This window comes from Diceros bicornis, chromosome 15 (genome assembly GCF_020826845.1).
Source record: "Diceros bicornis minor isolate mBicDic1 chromosome 15, mDicBic1.mat.cur, whole genome shotgun sequence".
NCBI lineage: Eukaryota > Metazoa > Chordata > Mammalia > Perissodactyla > Rhinocerotidae > Diceros > Diceros bicornis.
This window is the reverse complement of record NC_080754.1, coordinates 6,307,405-6,328,134: the sequence shown is the minus strand read 5'-3', so window position 1 is coordinate 6,328,134 and position 20,730 is coordinate 6,307,405. Positions and strand designations below refer to the sequence as shown.

At 43.4% G+C, this 20,730-nt stretch overlaps 1 protein-coding gene across 2 annotated transcripts; it reads right to left on the bottom strand.

The window, feature by feature from the left end:
* Positions 1-7,520: 7,520 nt before the first annotated feature.
* On the bottom strand, positions 7,521-18,399 carry NFKBIZ (NFKB inhibitor zeta). 2 transcript variants are annotated; one of them, XM_058555723.1, is made up of 12 exons: positions 18,084-18,399; positions 15,690-15,829; positions 15,152-15,182; positions 14,927-15,030; positions 14,057-14,829; positions 13,264-13,369; positions 12,758-12,904; positions 12,507-12,570; positions 12,048-12,217; positions 11,077-11,187; positions 10,783-10,950; positions 7,521-8,934 (listed from the first exon to the last, which is right to left on the bottom strand). In XM_058555723.1, exons 1-12 carry the CDS (start codon positions 18,340-18,342, stop codon positions 8,881-8,883), a joined length of 2,127 nt encoding a protein of 708 aa, XP_058411706.1. In that variant the 5' UTR covers positions 18,343-18,399; the 3' UTR covers positions 7,521-8,880. The 2 variants fall into 2 exon arrangements, with proteins under 2 accessions (XP_058411706.1, XP_058411707.1); XM_058555724.1 differs by lacking the exon at positions 18,084-18,399 and adding an exon at positions 16,526-18,029.
* Positions 18,400-20,730: the final 2,331 nt, after the last annotated feature.

Sequence of the window (20,730 nt, the reverse complement as noted above, 5' to 3'; positions counted from 1 at the left end):
ATATGTGGAATCTTAAAAAATAACCAAACTCATAGAAAAAGAGAACAGATTTGTGGTTACCAGAGGCCAAGGGTGGAGGGGCAATTGGGTGAAGGTGAACAAAAGGTACAAACTTCCAGTTATTAGATAAATAAGTCCTGGGGACTATAGTTAACACTGCTGTATGGTATATTTAAAAGTTGCTAAGACAATAGACCTAAACGTTCTCATCAAAAGGAAAAACAAAAGTTTATTGCAACTATATGAGGTAATGGATGTTAATGGAGCTTTTTGTGGAATCGTTTCACAATATATGTAAGTCAAGTCATTATGCTGTACACCTTAAACTTATACAATGTTGTATGGCAATTATATCTCAATAAAACTGAAAAAAATAGCAGGAAATGCGTAAAATTTCACTACAAGCTCAAACGCTGTGTTACCTATTTTATGAGTTTTCTATTACTGTGTAACAAATTACCACAAATTTAACAATTTAAAACACTACCCATTTATTATCTCACGGTTCGGCAAGTCAGAAGTCTGGGTGGTGTTGGTTGTATTCTCTGCGTGGAGTATCACAAGGCCAAACTCAAGGTGTCAGCTGAGTTGGGCTCTTACCTGAAGGCTCTGGAGAAGAATCTCCTTCCAAACTTATTCACCTTGTTGGCAGAATTCAGTTCCTTAAGCATATAGGATGGAGATCCCATTCTGTTTCTGGCTATCTAGAAACTACCTGCATTCCTTGGCTCCTGGTCCCCTTCCTCCATCTTCAAAGCCAATAATTGTGGGTTGAATCTTTCTCAGGCTTAGTATCTCCCTGACTTTCTCGTCTGTGACCAGCCAGAGAAAACTCTCTGCTTTTAAGGGGCTCAAATGATTAGATCAGGTGTACCTGGATAGTCTCCCTATCTTACGGTCAATTGATTAGTAACCTTAATTACACCTGGAAAGCCACTTTTGCCACATAACAAAACATAATCACAAGAGTAACACCAGGGGCTGAGATCACAGGGTCATCTTAGAATTCTGCCTACCATACCAATGCTTGATTCTGTCCAGCACCACTGCCCTTCATTGTATCCCTAGAGATACCATTCACCCAAACATTACACAGTTGTCTTTAAAAACAAATGCTCCTAATCAGTGATTCAGAGCCCACTCTCCAGATTACAATAAGAAATACAGAAAATACTGGCTTTAAAGTTAGAGGAACTTGGGCTGGCCTGGTGGCATAGCAGTTAAGTTTGCGCATTCCACTTCGGTGGCCGAGGGTTCACTGGCTTGGATCCTGGGCGCGGACCTATTCACTGCTCATCAAGCTGTGCCGAGGCAGTGTTCCACATAGATAGAGCTACAACTCTACAACTATGATATACAACTATGTAGTGGGGCTTTGGGGAGAAAAAAAAAAAAAAGAAGAAGATTGGTAACAGATGTTAGCGCAGGGTCAATCTTCTTCAAAAAAAAGAAAAGATTTTTAAAAAATAAATCAGTAAAAAAAATAATAAAGTTAGAGGAACTGTGATTAAATCCCAAGAGATCAAGGAAGAGAGAAGTCAGTATGAGCTGGGAAAAGCTTCATAGCTGAAATGGCACCCAAGCAGAGCTTTCTAGGATGCACAGAATTTGGGCAAGCAAGAGCATGACTAGAGACAGTACTAACAGGGCACTGGCTGAGTAGAGAGGAGACTCACCTGGTAGCCTGCTGGGGAAGATTCAACAGAAGGGGGAAGCTGAGGTAAAGATGGCTTTGCAAACCAGTACAAGAGTTTGCATTGGATTCAATAAGAAATACTGAGCCTGTGACAACCTTTATAGGTTTCTGTAAGAGTATGCCAAATGGTTGGAAATTTGAGGATTGGTGAGAAAAACAAGAAGATGAGAAGAAGAAGAATTAGAAAGTTATGGGAGACACAAATTGCTTATCTATTAGAGATACATACTGACATCCTATGACGAGTAGGGTGGGCTTTAACATATTCCAGAAAAAAATAAGAGAAAAGAAAAAGAATGGCAAAATGTTTATAATTGATGAAGCTTCATGGTGGTGCATGAGGGTTCAATATACCGTTCTCCCTACTTTTGTGTGTGTTTGAATGTTTCAATAAGAAAATATGGATTTTTTTAAAGCCTATTGTGGTAATCCAGGAATGAAGTCATGAAAACCTAGACATGGGTGGTGGCAGGGAAAATGGAAAGAAACAAAAAGAGACTAATTCAACAGACATTTTGACCTTGATAACAGATTTGATATAACAACTTTGGCTGAAGGAAGAAACAAAACTGACTTATTTATATAGCCTTGGAAATAGAATAACGCCATAAAAAGAACCTGTCAATTGTCTAGACATTCCTGAACTTTGATGTATCTCATTAGTCTGTATGATTGGCATGCGTATGGAAAATAATGATCTGTGTAAGTTAAATTTATGTTTATAGATCTCTTTCTCTGCCTAGGGCACCAGAAGAAAAAAACCAGACAGATTTTCATAAAATTTAGAGGGTCTGTTTGGAAAAATCATCCTATTAAAATATAGCTTTATTTGGTCTATACAAAAAGTCATTTTGTGGGGCCCTAGAGGTGTCTCTTTATTTTTCTTTTAAACAAGGTAATGTAGTATATTATTTTTAAAGTTTTCTACAAGTTTAGTCCAGAAATTTACCTTTTTAAAAGGTTTTCCAGGAATCTTTTGAGTAGAAGCACCCAAAAGATCCAAATGTTTGCTTGTTTTCCCAAGCAATATATTTTAAATTTTCCTTAGACATAAGAAGATCCACCAGACAAAATTGCTATCTCAAAGATGAACAACTCTTGTTTCTATATCTGCAAGAGCTTAAAAAGGAGAATTTTTTGGAAATTTTAAAGTAATTCTGGAAGGAATAATTCTTGGGAGCAAAAAGGGAGAAACAGGCTTTTCTTTGTGTGAGGAAGGTTAGCCCTGAGCTAACATCTGTTGCCAATCCTCCTCTTTTTTGCTGAGGAAGATTGGCCTTGGGCTAACAATCTAACATGCCCATCTTCCTCTGCTTGTATATGGGACACCACCACAGCATGGCTTGATGAGCGGTGTGTAGTTCCACACCCAGGATCCAAACCCGTGAACCCCGGGCCTCTGAAGCAGAGCATGCGAACCCAACGCCTATGCCAGTGGGCCAGCTGGCCCCGAGATATGCTTTTAAAAGATGAATGAAAGTGATACCTAATGTAGAAACATTTGGAGCCAATTAGGAAAGACAGGCTCTCTGTGGGCAGGCTCCCACTGAGACGAATGCCCAAACTGAGAAACTTTAAGCCCCCAAGAGAGGAGCAGTCCACTTCCAGGGTAGTCGACTCCTGAGTCTTCCAGGAAAGGCCAACAGGAGATACCCCACACTCTTATACGAGTACTTGAAATGAAAGTCCTGCCTGAGAGATATTTGGCTGCAAATGCAGAGGGAAGGCCATGAGGATTAAGATACCATGAACCAAGAAAATAAACAGTGATTTCAAATTTAAGCCCCAAATCAGTTAAGCTAAAGAATCTAGTATTGTTTCACAATCTGAAATCAGTCCCTATTGTCAAGCCCAAAGGTACTGTTCCAACAGGAAACATGTGCAGGAGCTAATTACCAAGTCCACAGAACTACTGAAATCTTTATTTTTCAGGTTACTAGCCAGAATCCTGTCACTTAAAAAAATATCTAGACCTAAAACAGGATATTTCAATGGAGTTTGGCAAAGTGGATTAATATTTCTTGTCTGAAACCATGGATTTCCTTGAATTGACCCTTCACATTCACGTCTGCAGTTTCCAGTAAGTGCCTACTCTAGTGTTACCATCACAAGGTCAGATGGTGTAAAATGCAGACATTAATTTGTGATCATGTGCTTCCCACATGGGCATCTCTAGGTGGTGTGATCCCAGGTGAAGAGTAGCAGGTTTACTCACATGTACCAGAGAGTAGAATGACTAATGAGAATCAGAGAAGCTCTGTGGTAAGTTTCAAATAATTAAGCTCTCTTAATCATTATAATAGTTTTTAAATCACAGCTCAATAATTATTTTATTGTTTCTACTAAAGTTTATCAGTGCTAAATGAGTCTCCTGGTCAATGCCAGGTATTACAGCTAATAAATGAAATGGAGATGATGAATCACACATTAAATCAATAATTATATATGAAAGATGCTCACAGATTCTGAAGACAGTCTGTAGGTTTGCTCAAAAAGAAGTACTCATCTTAATCGCATTGTAAGAGAAATAATGGGAACAGAAAAGATTATAAAGCCTCCTTTATAAAGATTATAAAAGATTATAAAGTAGTGGGTTAAATGGCGGCCCCCCAAAAAGATATGTCCACATCCTAACCCTCAGAACCCATGAACGTTACCTCATTTGGAAAAATGGTCTGTAATTAAGACCATTGGCACCTGTAATTAAGAATCTCAAGATGAGGTCATCCTGGATTATTCGGGTGGGCCCTAAATCCAATGACAAGTGTCATTGTAAGAGATTCTCCAGAAATGTGAGAGAATAAATTTCTATTGTTTCAAGCCATCAAGTTTGTGATAATTCGTTACATAGTCCTAGGAAACTGATAGACCTGAGGATTAAAAAGCAGAATGACCTCAGATGTGTTAACACATTAGGTGACTCCTGATCTCTCTTTCAGAGCAGTTTCTCCAACACGAGATCCCACACGCCTGGTGCACAGCAGCCATTCCTCGGTTTGCTACCTCATCGCCACAGGCATTCCAGTAACCCATTCTCTTACCACCATATGGCTACTGCGTGTCACAGCTGCTCTCCAGTCTGCACTTCCTGGTTAATTTAGACTACAAGTGCACTAGAATCATCTTCCCGTATACTTGCAAGGAGCCTTAAAAACGCTGGAAATTCTGATTCAGGAAGGCTAGGGTGGGGCCAAGGCATTTGCACATTTAATAAGCTTCATGAAAGATGCTGATGTCCACCAAAAACCAAAACCTTGAACCTAGGGCACTCAGCAGCCAGACGAGCTATCTGGCTACTCTCACTCCCAAACCCACTCGGGCTGATTGGCAAGGAGGATGGGGTGATGAGGGGAACAGGAAGCATGGGCCTGAGGACAAAGAATATACACCGGAGAGCTGGACACACTGAGAGTGACATCCACTCTTACTCCTCCTGGAAATGGGCCATCCATGCAATGTTTCTGGGTCTATGCAGACTCCACAGGTGGAGTGAAGGGACTGAGAAAATAAAGTGAAACCAGACTTGATGTGTAGAGCTGAAGGATAAAAGTATAGCTGGATTAAATCATAAATTCCACATCAGTGATAAAACATTTATACACTGAAGTATAAAATATGCTGAGAAAATGTAAATTAAAAAGGGAGCCATAAAATTAAATTCAATTCAAGAAGTATTTATTGACTATCTGTATGTGCCAGATACTCTGCTAAGTGTGGGGCCTCTGATGATGAATGAGACCGTGCTCCCCTTCTCTCAGGGACAAATCCAGGGCACCAGCAGGAAAACCCAAACCCAGCCGTCAGGTTATAACCAATCTAAAACCTCATACCCAGGCCTGATCTCAGAAGGACCACTGAGGACTCAGCCAGCGGCTGAAGTTGACTTCTCCCTGAGGTCACATTCAACACAGAACTGCTGCTATCAGAAAATGGAGTCGGTGGTACTGAATTTAAGAAGTTGACATTTATTAAAGGTTAGAGGAGTTTGAGGAAATTCTCCACTCCTGATCAACTAAAAACACAGAAATGAGATTAAATGTTACTGATTTGATTAACAAATAGAGCTGGAAGATTCGGTCTCTGACACTTGAGGGAATTCCTTAGTGAAATACCAAACTACGGCACTCGAGTTAGTCCTTTGCAAACAGGGACTGCTTGATTTTTAAAAAAGAGAATAACTGTGCCCATTTTCATTAACACACCATCGATGTCACAGTTAAATTCTATGACTGACTCAAGGTCAGAAACACGATAGTCATGAGTTCACTAGTACTTAATAATACAGCTCTGGCTGGAAACACCACTTCCCCCAGAACCAGTGGTCCCAACCCGTTTAGCTTACATTCATTCACTCATTTAACCAATATTTTAGGAAGCTCCTACCACGCGGCGCCAGGCACTGTGCTAGTACTGAGGTGGCAACAATGAGCACATAGTCTTGGCTTCTGTGGGCTCATTCTCTAAAACAAATTCCATGAAGCGCCCCCATCCCCCACCCCTAAGGCAGATATTGCTAGCCAATCCCGGCAGCGCCTCCCCGCCAAGCCCTAGACTGCTGGAGGACCTTTCTCAACATGCTACTTGTGAGAATGCACCAGTCAGAGGCGGAATACAAAATGAAACTTGTTGGCCACTCAGATGCTAATCAAACTACACTGTGCTTCCCCCAAAATACTACTGCCTTGGATCATGTCATTTTCTGTTTCTTTCACCTCCCACTCCTCCCCCTCTACGAATATCCAAATCAACTCCTCTGAAGATACAGCTCAAATGCTCTACCTTCAAGTCTCCCTAGTTGTCCCCATTCATATATAAATTCTTCCTCTTCTGAATCTCTGTATTTCTTCCCTTTTACGGTATCTAATAAAGTGCATGCCATGTCTCCCATATACGCATCTTAAGGATAATATGTCTTTATGTCCTTGAATGCCTTACATTATTTACCATACAGCTTTGCACACACACACACATAAAATCACGTGCTTGCTAAGCACTGATTCAATTATTTACGAGAGAACCTGGGACTGATTAAGAGAGAATGTATAAGCTCACTTGGGAAAAACTTGTGTTTCTATGTTCAATGGGGATATATGATTTCTATTGCTCTGGTTATCAGGTTGTATTTGCAATGCAAATTAACTCAAGATTTCATTTATATGAAAGAAGAAAAACTATATCTGATGTACAGAATGGAACTACAGTAGATTCTTAACCTGCGAGTCACGGACTCCTGGTGGCTGTGAAGCCCGAGATTGTAGACAGCATTTGTGTCCAGATGCATCGGTGCCTTTTCCCAGAGAAAGGATACATAGCTTTCACCAGATTCTCAAAAGAGCTTATAAGAACTAGAATACATGTGCAGTAATTGACTGATGCTCACGGAGATGTTGATGTGTTTGTTCTCACATGTCAAAATGGCATGTTGGGAAAGGAAAGGATTCCATTTACTGCTGTTCCCAGGCCTACACCTCTCAGAATGATCCTGGTTATCTCCAAATTGTTTTTCCTATGTTCACTGCTCCCACAAAATAAAGTATGAAAAATAAAGTCATAATGACTTAGCTTCTTTAGCACATAAACTTCTAAATGATCAACAATAGCTATTAACTTCCATGATATTTTCAGTACATAATAAACCTCTATGAACTTGGCAAAGTTTTTTGTTGTTATATACCTCCAGGAAACATGTTCTCAAAAAAATCTAAATTAAAATATATTAGCTAATTTAAAGGTATTTAAATCAGTAATTAATAGCACTTTTTCAAACTAGGGAAAGATAAATAAGGGACAAGGAAAAAAAGGCACATCCTTAAGACGACTAGTATTACTGAATTAACGTTTATTTAAAACCATGCATGAGTTTCTCCATGAGTGTGAACGGACTAGTTCATGTCACAGCCATATTGTCAGATACCAAATAACTATAACTAACTTTTGTCCACAAGACATATTGGGTCAAACAGTGTGATCGAGCCACAGGTTATCTTTTTAAAAGGATTTTAATTACAAAGGTGATTAGTCAGTCAGTTGCACGTGAGACTTCTCATTTTAAAAAAAAGGTTTTTAATGAATCAAATTTATTACAATGAATTAGTGTGCAATCAAAGCCAAATATGCTCCTCAGCGTATGGCAGAGGTAAGCAAAATAACATTAATAGGATTAAGGTTACTAAAAAACAAAGCATTTTTCTTCTGAATGATAATATAAAACATCATGGTACATTATCATTATTTGACAATAGAAAACCAGTAAGACATGTTTCAATATTGACTTTTTGTTGTTCCTCTAAAGGTAAAACAAAATTTCAACAGAGAAAGTAAATTATAAATTCTAGAAAGTGAGCCATAAAGAGGTATTTTCTTTAAGAGCATGCAATTCCCTGCAAACAATGTGTCTGACCTCAATGTATGAGAAAAAGCATATTTACAATTCAAACACAGCTCTGTCAGCCACCAGAGAACAACTCTCCATCTTTCTCATCTAGAGATGGCAGCTGGGTGATGACACAACTCTTTTGAATGTGCATAATTTCAAAAAATAGTTACAATTCACTTGTTCTTTTCTACTTTATTGATTTACACATTTTAAATGCAGCCATGTTAATGACCAAATATGTACAAATACTTTTAAAGACAAAAACAACAATTATATACAGTATGCAAAAATCAAATTTTAACCATGATGCCTTCCATCTAGTCCAATGACTAGACACTTTCCAGCACCAGCAATAACTATCAGGTATGCATCAGGCCAAACGAAGCCTCAACACTACATCCAGATTCAGTTTTTTCCTTTCGAATGCTTTCATTTTTCTTAAAAAAAAGTTTACAATTTACCTGCTTTTAAACTGGCAATAGCTACATGAGCACTGCCTTATGCCACAAATCAAAGCCTTTTCCTACCCAAAAGCTACTGTTCATTGAAGTCAATTTTACCATTCATATTAAATCCAGATGTCTAGATCCCAGATACCTGGCTATGAAACATTAAAATCTGCCAAGAGGAATTAGATATTTTTCTTCTTTTCTTTTAATATAACCCACTATATAATAGTGAACTAAATATGTTTGTTTCATAGAAACAACTTACATTTGCCAATACAGGGCAAATGGTCTATGTACAGATACATTAGGACTGCCTAACTGACAGTGAGTGTTGCCGACCAGGCTCCAGGTCAATGGAGCTAATACGGTGGAGCTCTCTGCTGAATGGACTTTCCCTTCAGGATGCGTCGGATCTGGAATGGAAATAAACAGGATTCATGAGGTTTATTTTTTTTTACCGTCAAAGTACCATATTTCCTTCCGAGTTTCATTCCTTTCTTATATACTCTCCACCACTCCTGTCAACTTGTAAGTATATAACAATGTGTCAAGATTTTAAGGTGACAAAAAAAATACTACAACTCCTTTTAAAGTTTATTATAGATCTCCTATAAAGATCTTTCAGTGCAAGGAAGTAAAGCATCTCCACTAAAAATTATCTCAAGTTGAAAATCAACAGCTTAAATAACACCTATATTCCTTTCCTAATCTTTACTCCTGCTATTTGTGAGAACATTCAGTAGAAGGCAGTAACTATGATGATGATATCCCACCTCTATGATGATATCCCACCTCTCCTGAAGTCAGCCTCAACAAACAAGAACCCAGACCCACCTTACACACCCAAGTAAATCCTTAATAGCCTGCCCATCAGAGCCGTCACGATATCCAAGAATTAAAACCTCTGCACATAACCTGACGGATCACAGGGAAGCCCGTGGGCTCCTTCAGAGCCTAGAGGTAGATTTTAGACCCCAGGCTGACAAATGTTATTATCTGTCTCTCTGCCCACAGCAGATTAAAAGCAACAAATTAGCAGAAAGAAGACAGGAGTAGGGGAAGCAACCACTGCCAGGAGACACAAAGACGGTGGTCTGACAATAGAAGCAAAGGGAGAGACTCTCCTCCCACTCACAGACACAAAAGCACAAAGCAGAAAGGAGAGAAATCTGAGAACACTTAGTGAAGAGCCAACCGGGTCTCCACACTCAGTAACCCCCTCGAACGTTGCTGTGTGACCGCACCCCACGAACAGGGAAGCAGAGGCAGACACCGGCTCAGGACCCTGCCGTCCACTGTTAATGCAGGCTCCTGGCCCTGGGACCTCTGTGAGCCTCCATTTTCTCAGCTGAACTTTTACACTGCAAAGTTTTCGTAACTGTGAGGTGGTATAATATACATGAAAGCTCCTTACAAATTATCAAGGGATTCATTTTAAGTTATAAAAAGCTCTATCAGTACAGGTTCCTGAGGCATTATGGTCATGATGAGGACTGTGATTTGCATTCCATATATTTTCTTTTGTGATTATCAAAGTATGTAATGACCTACCCGTAGCCACAATCACCCACAATTTCCCCAGGGAAAGATTTCCATCAAAAATATCTTAAGTTCTTAAAAGATCAGTTCTTGTTATCAACAAACGTTCAGTCATGTGAAACTAGTCAATCTCCAAAGATAATATACAACCATATGCTGAGCATACTTTTGTTTAAAGTATAAAATATCTCTAGGTTCTAAATTACGTAAGTAACCTTCCCATTTCTTACTAAGTATAAGTAAGTACATAGAAATAATCCTAACAGTTCATGTTTACTGAGCACTCACTACCTGCCTGGGACTATCCTGGACACTCGGCAGATACTGACTCATTTAATACCCACAATATTTGAAGGCTCATCATTCACGAAACTAAGATTCTTTCTCCTTGGTGTCTGCAGGAATCTTGGTGTCTCCTCTCTCATTCGCTTCCAAACCTCAGACCATTCTGACTTATTCTAACCCCAAGTTTGTGTCATGGAAGAAAAGACAGGACTATGCAAGCTCTGACCACTTGGGGTCCAGGGATAAACCCTCAAATTTCTTACTCTTCCTTGGGACACAAAGCAATTCACTCCACAGTGCTACAATGACCACGGCAGACACAGACACTGACAGAGCCCACCTGAGGAGCACCGGCTGGCCTCTGCCCTGCACAACCTCATGTCCCTTTACGTCACTGACCACATGAACGTCTCTGCTCTCCCTTCTGTTGCCCTCACCTGCTCTCCCACAGGGCCATCAGGAACCAAATGCACTGGCTGCTCGTTCTCCAGGTTCCGAGTACTTGGGTCAGCTCCCTTCCTCATCAACAGGCGGACTGCATCCAGCTGCGTCACCCGATACTGCAGGCTGGCAGCGACATGGAGAGCAGTGTTCCCGTTGTAGGCCTGAGAACAGAGACAAACACCACCGTCAGGAAGGGAGGCGCGGATGAGAGCAGCTCAAGAGCCTGCAGGAGGTGTAAGGAAGGTCATTCCAGCTGTGGCGCAGTTACCGAAGCTTTCTGAAAGTACCTTTGTGTTCACAAAAGACAGGCAACTGGGCAGCTCCAGAAAGAGGCGAATGAGCTCCAGATTGGCTTCTTCAGCTGCCAAATGCAGGGCTGTGCGGCCACTTTTACGGTCCTTGTCAAAGGCGAGAGGGAAAACGACCATCAGACATGCCCTGGATACGCTTTTCATCAGGCCTCCAAACGTAAGAGTCAGCCTTGGAGACACTTCGAATGCTCCCTTCTCCCACAGCCTTCCTCAATCGCAAACTGGACGGAACCTCTCAATCCTAGTGACTTGCCCGTATGCCTCTTATCACAGTCTGCCCTTGTACACAGAGTGCCCATAAAATGGAGGCACGCAGACGATACCGCTTTATCACATTCTGAGATATAACACACTCAGCCACTTATTATGTATTCGCCTGTGTTTGCAGACGTGGTGGCCACCCTGTGGACATCGTTAGCTGTGTCCCTCACCTTTTCTATCAGACAGCAAGCTCCTCAAGGACTCAAGTAGCTTATGATTTAGGCATTCTTCCCCCAGAGCCCCTAACTCAGTGCCCTGTACACAGGAGACACTCAGTAAATCAACCTCAAATTGAAGAGAATAAAATATTCTCTAGTTTAAAAAACAGATTAAGTCCAGATCCCTCAACGATGAAGCAACCCTTACCAAAAGCACGACCTTTATCATCTGAGTATGAAAACAGAAGCCAAAGACAATATCAATTTCAAGTATTTTCTTTTCCTTTCAAAGAAAGACTAATTTATTTCACAGCTAAATGACCTTTTGGATAATAACCCAGAGATTAAAAGCAAATCAAGAAAGCAGATGAGATGGTCTTTTAAAATCTAAGTTTCTTAAATATCCATACATTTCTACTCACTCCATTAATTTAAAAAGAAGAAAACAAGTTTTAATCTATACCTGGGAACAAGGTCTTTCCTAGAACCACCTCCTCCCATCCAATCTCCAAACTCCTGTGAATTTACCTTAGCTTCCACTGCTGCTCCCATTTGAATCAGACTCTTAATGGTGTCCACCAGACTCTTATTCTTCAGTAAAAGCTCCTGAACTTCAGGCGAGTGGGGCTGCTGGTTTCTCTGGAGCTCGTGCACCACGGCGTTGTGGGCCACCACCGCGCAGTGCAGGGGAGTCAGGCCTGGAGAAAAGGATCACCAAGAGCAGTCAAGCAACCCAGCCAGGCTTTCCGTTGTTCTGTAATTATAAACCTTGAGGACGGCCTCTGACGTGACCTACAGACAGGCTCCACGAGAACTCGTAAGGCATTCCAAATAATCCCACCCTCGGGTCTCAGTGCTAATTTTATCCACAGAATATTTTAGCTTTAATTACCTCCCTTTCTTCTTGCTATGAACCTTAATACCCTTAAAACTAATGGGCCCCTCTCTATGAATGGTTCTTCACCCAACAAAGCTTCAGTTGCTTACCTTCGTAGTTAGTTGCCTCAAGATCCACAAACTGATTACTCATCACTGCTCCTTTCTGAATTGCCTACAAAATTTAACAACAGACATCTGTTAGCAGAAGACAAGCTACACCAACACTTATCAATATTCTACGGAATGAATAAGTCAACTCAAAAGAGATGGTTGCAACACGCAGCCTACATCCAACCTCTACTGTCCAGCCCCGCCTCTCCGGCCCCACGCCGCCGGAAGCCTGGCTCTCGGCCTCTCACCTGCAGCACCTGCGAGTGGCCCTTCTCTGCACAGACGTGCAGAGGGGTTCTGCCCCAGCAGTCGGTGGTGTTCACCTGGGCCCCGAGGTTCACCAGATCCTGCACGATGAGGTGCTGGTTAGCAGCCACTGCCACCTGGAAGGCACTCTGTGGACATTCAGAGGAAAAAAATATTTTTTTTAAACATATAACACCATCATAACAAAGACTATAAACCTAAAATAAGACTGATGGGAAAACCCACATGGAGAAAATAAATCCTATCAATAAGCAATAAGATACTGTAACACAAAGAAACTAAAACAAGCTTAGGTGCGGCTTCATGATACCCAGTTAGGCTTTGGTCAAACAACTACAAAGTTAACGTTAATAACTTCAAGGTTGATGGTGCCAGAGTCAACAGCTCCAAGTTAATATTAACTCAAGTCTCTTGGTCTTGAGCCCTGAAACAACCTCCACATACACCTGAGACCGTCACCCTCCTCTCCCCGTGACCACACCCTCACCTGTCCATTGTGCTCCTTAATATCCAGCATATGAAGCGCATTCATCTTTCTTGCGAGGACATAGGAAAGTGCCCTTCTCCCTTGGGCAACAGCAATATGGAGGAACCTGGCAACAAGGGAAGGAAAAGAGGTGAATTACTTCCGATTTCACTAAGTTCATCTTTTTTAAAAAATATTCTTCCTTTAGCCCCTTTCTTGATATGCTGGTACACTCAAGTGAAACCTCACAGAGCATAATTTGTCTTTTCTGCTAAGTTGATAACACATCTGAGTTGCAACAGACGAGTCAGGCTACCAGAAACAGGAAGGCGGCCAAGCACCATGCTGATTGCTTTAAATTTACTATTTTTAATATTCACAAAAACCCTATGAGGAAGGTAATATCATGAAACTGAGGCATGGAGAGGTTATGTAACTTGCCCAAGGCCACTAAGATATCAGGACAGATTAGTATTCAAGCTACAAATCAACTCACAGGTGATCATGATCAACTAATCATGACCTACTTTGCTCTACAGACAGTCTATTCTGGTCTTTCAAAACCAATTATTCAAAGAAGACACACATTTTTTTTTTTATTAATTTAGAACAGGTAATTTTTCAGCCAGAAAAAAAAGAAACTTTCTTGAAATATTAGCTATCATTGAAGAGCAGTCTCTACCTACACTAGCCATCTTGATTAGCCAACCACTTACTAAGCTCTAACTTGGTACACCCTGGGTATACCCTGTGCCCACTACATCCAAGAAGGATGCCTTACCAAATTAGGTACATGAGCGAAAGGGATACTCACGTGTCACCATCTGCATCCTTTGAAAGAAACTGGTCTTGAGAGATATTTGCCAATTTGCTTTCTTCCTGCTCTACTTGCCACTGAAAAAATGATTTCCCTAACTGTGTGGTGTTCATTGAATTTTCGATGATGTTCTGGAATGGCAGTGAAGTGCTTAAAGGGGCAGAGCCTGCATCGTGCCCCGCCATGGCCTGGCAGGCGCCATGTGGCATCATGTTGAAGTTCTGCAGGTGGGCATCATTTTGTTGCTGAACACTGGGGGAAGCCTGGATGGGAACAGCAACATTCTCAGATGCCCCATGACTGCTTAGAAGGGATGCAAAACCTTGGTTTGGGCAGAACTGTGGTTCCTGACCATCAAAGAGGTTTGGTTCATAGTTGGGGGACTGGGAAGTTCCGGAATAAGGACTGTATTCCAGAGTTGGGTTGTGGGTGTAGTGCTGCTGCTGCATGTTCTGGTTCTGTGGAGAATACTGGTACAGCGAAGCCTGATCCATCATGTGCGGGGAGCTGCTGACTTGAAACGGCTGGTATTTCTGAGGTGGAGAGAAGACCTGGCCTCCGTGGATGTCCTGACACTGCTCTCGGGGGGAACTCTGAGGGACCACCACAGGGCTCATCCAGCTAACTTGGACGGTGTTCAGGGAAACGGGGCTGCACTCGTTCTTAATGTTGATGATGTTCTGCAGCAGATCGGCACTGCTGTCCTGTTTGGATTCACTGTGGTGAACATCTTCCATGCTCTCCCCAGGCGTTGGTGTTTGAGGTGGCGTCTGGAAGGGAAGAAAAGGTAAGTTGCATGCTCCCTTCCAAAATTATTCCAGGAATAATTTCCAAAGGGTATTCAGAGGAAAATAGTGAGATACTTACCAAAAACTGGGGATGTAACAAAGCTGGCCGTTTGCAAGCTGGTCCATCAGACAACGAATCAGGTCCTTTCCTCTTCCCACTGTATGATACTGTGTTCTTCAACTCTGCACCAAAGAAAGGAATATGGAATCTGGGACCACTTTACTTGACAAATTTAACCCACAATCACACTAAATTATTTTACTCTAAAGCCCCCATAATACTATGAATAGAAGTAACTCTTACCTGTGAATTGCTCTCTGCTCACACCTTGTGTCTATAAGGAAAAAAAGTTTCCAATTTAGTGTGTATAAAACGGTTTCCTGCTTAATAGACATCAATAAATAGACTTATCTCTACCACTCTTTATAGCTCACCATAAACCTTTGATAGAGTTAGTCTAACAATATTTATTGTTTATCTTCATTTTCATTCCACCTTGAAACGTCCCCCATTTTCCCTTTCACCTTAGTTAACTCAGGTCAAGATGAAATTAATAAGGCCACTTGAGTTTTCCCTTTCTAGTCAAAATGTCCCATTTCAACTGACCCTCATTTATTTCCTTGCCCTCAACGTGCCTTCATTTATTCATTCGTTAAATTTCTCACTCGCACCTACCACATGCCTAGCACTGGGCTGAGCGATAGGAAGACAGGAGACAGCCAGAGTCTGTCCTGTGGACTCTGTGGTCTACAAGACCTACTGGACCCAGGTCAGCAGAGCATGATAACCCTGACAGACTAACCTCCCTGCCCTTTGATCCAAAACAAAATATAGGTGCCACCTTAAAATCATCCACAGCTTGGCCGGAAGCCTTCTGTTTATGACTTCGGATGTGCAGCAAGAGCTCCTTCACCGAGTTCTTCACTCGAACACCTTGAAAGGGTCCTCTCTGCTGCCTGCCAACCCCCATATGGGGCTCAACTGTTCGAAAGAAAACAACATATCCGATTAAATCCCTCCACAGACACAAGCCTTAATAACCTGAAAGCACAGCTGTCTAACGTATCAAGTTCGCAACAGCAGACTGCAAAGCCTTCCCAACCCGTTCTGCTCAGTGGCCGTGCATGTCAGTGCTCAGCCCCCCTCAAGGGTTCTACGTAGCCTGATACCTTTCCCCACCAGGCACACAAAGGAATTAAACCTCAGAAAAATGTGACTTCAGGGGTTTCTGAAGCCAACAGAGAAACCCAAATTAAGCCCCTCTGCCTCTCAACACTATCCACCCACAAGACAGGATCATAGATTTCGCCACCCTGACTCTCAGAAATCTATAATTATACTTGACTTTTGAAAAACCTTGGGGAAGCAAGAGATAAATGATGAATTTTTAGCTTTTTAAACCACAGTCTTTATGTCTACATAGAAATTTAAAAGTCTATTAATGCCACTCATCTAAGAAGGCACAAAACAAACTTCCTCCAAAGATCTCGATGTACCAAAGCCTAACAATTGACAACGTCTTAGAGTTGTTTCTTATTACTGCCCTCAACTCTGCCAATAAAGCCGCTGAAATTCTCTGAGCTTAAACACACACACCCAGGATTTCCCCTCACTGACTGTTTTTAGAATTGCTCACATAAGCCTTCTAAGTAAAAAGGAAATAATCTCTTTTCGTACTTAAAGTTTAAAATACACTTCAGAATGCAGTCCATGAGGATAGCAATCCACTTCTGACCACCACTGTGTCACAATCTCTTGGGACGAGCTGAACACAAAGTAAACATGTGAAAAGTCCGGAAATGAATAATTCAGCCAGTCTCTGGAGAGCGGAAACAAGTAATAAGATGGGACAAGAAACAATGCATAATTTGAGCATATATATCACAAACACAGGAGAGAAACAACTCAATCACCGGGCAAATGGAACGACTAGATGGTTTTATGTCTAAGGTTAGGGATATCTTGCCAGAATCTAACACAGCATCTCTCCGGAATGACAACAGTTAATAATTCGACGTCACAGGGAGAAAAATCCAGTTTCAGAAATCCCCTCTGGCTATGTGGTAAACCAAGGAACTGGCAAAACAGTCTCAGCCAGATGAAGGCCAAATGTGGGAGAAAAGGTTCTAAACACACACACAATTTTTGCATTTGCTACACATAACATACAGGGAGCATCTTACACAACCGAGTGGCTTAAGTCACTTTTTTAAAATGAAAATGAAAAATCACTTTCTAAAATAAAAGACAACCGGGGCCAGCCCCATGGCTTAGCCGTTAAATGCGCTCGCTCCGCTGCTGGTGGCCCAGGTTCGGATCCCGGGCGCGCACCGACGCACCGCTTCTCCGGCCATGCTGAGGCCACGTCCCACATACAGCAACTAGAAGGATGTGCAACTATGACATACAACTATCTACTGGGGCTTTGGGGAAAAATAAATAAAAACTACAAAAAAAAAAAGACAACCAAAGCAGGAGCGGCTAGCAGTGGGGAACACCTGGAGGAGAAGGTTCTTTACAATCACGCTGGTTAGATTCTCCAGCATTTGAGAGTATCTAGATGTTCTTCAGTCTGCCCACGGCGGCATCCTGTTTTCCCCCAAATTATGCAACTCAGTTCATTAAGAAAAGAAACCAAGCAATTCACACCCCAAGAAAGGAAACCTTCCACCTTTCTGTGCTAGATTGGACTTCACCATTCTGAACACGCAAAGCAGCACAGAGACCGCAGAATGCGGGGCCACCTCCACACACCACAGACGGCACCAACTAGAGGCATCAACCGACCTGGTTTTCAGTCCACCTTCATCCTACACCTTGATGACATCGGTTTCTTCTCTTTAACCTAAAGCCCTTTTACTTAAAATTTCCACAAATCCTGAGGAAGAAATAAGCCATGACCTTGAACACAGCCCCCAAACCCTCACCGCGGCTCCAGCCTTTCACTAAAGTAGCCACGAGAAGAAGTGACACCTGCGTCAGAGCCAAACCTCGCGCTAGTGTGTGACTTAGAGCTTCATCAGGCCGTTTTTAGAAAAAAGAGAAGAGACCAGGTCTAACGCGGTTCACTGCCCCCGGAAGTCACCGGACCGCGCCCGGCTCCCAGGCGGTCAGGGGCAGCGAGTTGCACTCGCCAGCACGGGGCGAGGCACCCAGCAGTCGCCTGGTGAACGACGGCCCGTGTGAGCGCGCCCCGCCGCCCGGGAGGGCGGCCCCGCGGCCCCCGCGGGCGTACCTGGCAGGCGCTCGGCGCGGGCGCCGCCCTTCGGCCGGGACTCGACGGCCCCGCAGGAGGAGGCGGCCGAGGCGGAGGACAGGTCGGAGGAGTCGGAGCCGGGCGAGCCGGGCGCCGAGGGCCCCGCGGAGGCGCCGGGCGGGGACGCGCCGTAGAAGTAGGCCAGGTTGAGCGGGCTGGTCATGAGGCCGCCGTCGCCGGCCGCGTCCAGCAGCCCCTCTCCGCCGCGCCCGTCGTCCAGCAGCTTGTCCACGATCATGCTCCCGCGCTCGGCGCTCGCCCGCCTGCTGCGCCGCCGGCTGCAGCGCGGCGGCCTCGGCTGTGGCTGTGGCTGTGCCCGTGCCCCTGCCCGTGCCCCTGCCTCGGCTGGGCCTCGGCTGGACCGCGGCTGCTGCGGCGCTGCTCCTGCGCCTCGGGCACCGACGGGCGGGAGGACGCGCGGGCTCGGGCGCGCCGGGGCTGCCCGGCTATTTAAGCGGCCGCCGGGCCGGGGGCGGGGAGAAGGGCCCGCCGCCCCCCGGCCCCGCCTCCGGATGCGCCGGGTTTCCCGTAAACCGTACAGGATGAGGCAATGCGCCCTCCGCCCGCGCCGCGCCCCGGCCGCGCGGGGTCCTGCCCTGCGCCCCGGGAGCCCGCCCGGGCGCGGGCCCGGCCTGCAGGGGGCGGCGGCGAGCAGGTGGGCCCGGCTCCCGGAGAAGGAAGTCCCGCAGGTGCGCGCCCCGCAGCCCGCGCGGCCGGAGCCACAGCGGCTCTGGAAGGTTCTTAAGGGCCCGGCTCCTCCAGAGTCTCAGAGCACCTTGTCTCTAACTTAGCTTTTGCCAACGCTCCTTTCGGCAGGGTCCCAAACGAAGAGATGTTGAAGCCATTTTTTCTGTCCTCAAATTATAATCTGGGCGACAACCCAATTTTTTTGGCGCAGCCCGGGAATAAAAAGCAGTGCCCGTCACCTCTGTATCCTTCAATACTGGAACAAAGCCATCTTGGCCAAATGACAGATACACGTACGTGTGTGTCTGTATTTATATGAATGTAATTTCTTTCTTCTGCATAACTTTACACTGTGTCTGAGAAACACAGGAATTTTGCTCTTTCCTATCTTAAATATTTTTTAATGGATTTACAAAATTTTTTATTGACGTTCTCTTACTTGCTAAAACCATGGCTGGGAGTTAGTTGGCAGAAGAAAAAGATGAATGATTATGTCCGTCCTTTCAAGTACATTTTAATCTTGTAGGAATGATAAGGTAAGTACACACATGCTATCTTAAAAGAAACTGATTATGGTTAAATATTGTGAGGGATACAAAGTTCAGTCTGGTGGAGGGAAGGAGGAGGTCATGAGGAAAATCTCTGTAAAGGAGACAGGCCCAAAAGGATGGCTGGGATTTCAACCCACAGCATTTACAGCAAGAGGGACCAGCATGGGCAAAGAATTAAGAAGAGTCAGAGGAAAGCTTACAGTCCCTTTCAGGATAGTCTAAGGGAAGATGATAACATCAAATGTAAAAGGTAACTTGGTGCCTTTGGTGGAGGCACCTCCAGTGGCAGGCGGAGACACTGGGTCTTTATTTAATAAACACGGAGTGAAGATGAAAGAATTTGGGGCAGGCACAATTAATCTGGAAGCAGTTTAGCTGCCCAGAGGCCATCAGGAACCACTGTAATAGCCTGGGAGAGGACTGACCTGACCCTGTGGTAGAGGCAGTGCATTGGAAAGGAAAGGAAAGCAGCCTGGCAGCATTGCCAGGGCAGAATCCACAGGCCTGGCCTGGTTGGAGGTGGGGAGCAATGAAGGGGTCCCCCATCAGGCTGTGGTTTAGGGCTGGATGACCAGGTGAAGAGGATGCCAGCTTCAGATCACAGGGAAGTCAGCAGAAGTAGAATGTTAGGGTTCGGGGAGGGAGGAAGGGAGGGATGAAAGGAAGGAGACAATGAGCTTGAATTGTTACTCAGTATTAATAGGTGGTATGAGACCCTAGTGGCTGTTCCAAAGTACATATTTCCTTGTTTCTTACAAGTGTTGTATTGCCCCCGAAACTTCTTACTGCCTCCCCGTTCTCCTCATTTTTGGATTTTGGTCACTTTTTTAAAAAATAGAAAGGAAACAACTCCCTTGATTTATCTGCAGAAAATACAAGGCTCCAGTAATTGCAATTCCTCAGAAACCAAAAATCACTTAAAAGATGCTCCAAATGAGATATTGGGCTTTCCCAGTCAAATCTATTTGGATGTTTTTCCTTCCCACTAACATATTTTATGTATAATAAACGCCTTAAGTGGCCAGTCAAATAAATTCATGGACAAAATGTTTTTACAAAATTAATTCTCCCCCTAAAATTATTTCCTGTTTCACTTGGTATATAAAAATTCGCATCTCAAAATCATGGCCTCTGGAGGACTTAATATAGACAAATATGGTCAGTGAAAGACTAATGTTTCAAAATAAACATTCAAAGATTTCTCTGAAATGCCAAAGCAATCCTACTGTTTGAGAAGACTACAACCCCCAATACCCAGAAGCCCTCCCACACATAGTCAAGAATGGTTGTTTGTTAATATCACTACAAAATTAAATTTTAAATGGACTTTGCTTCACTTAAATGTTCAAATAGAAACTGAATTTGGTCTATTAGGTTGAATGATATGG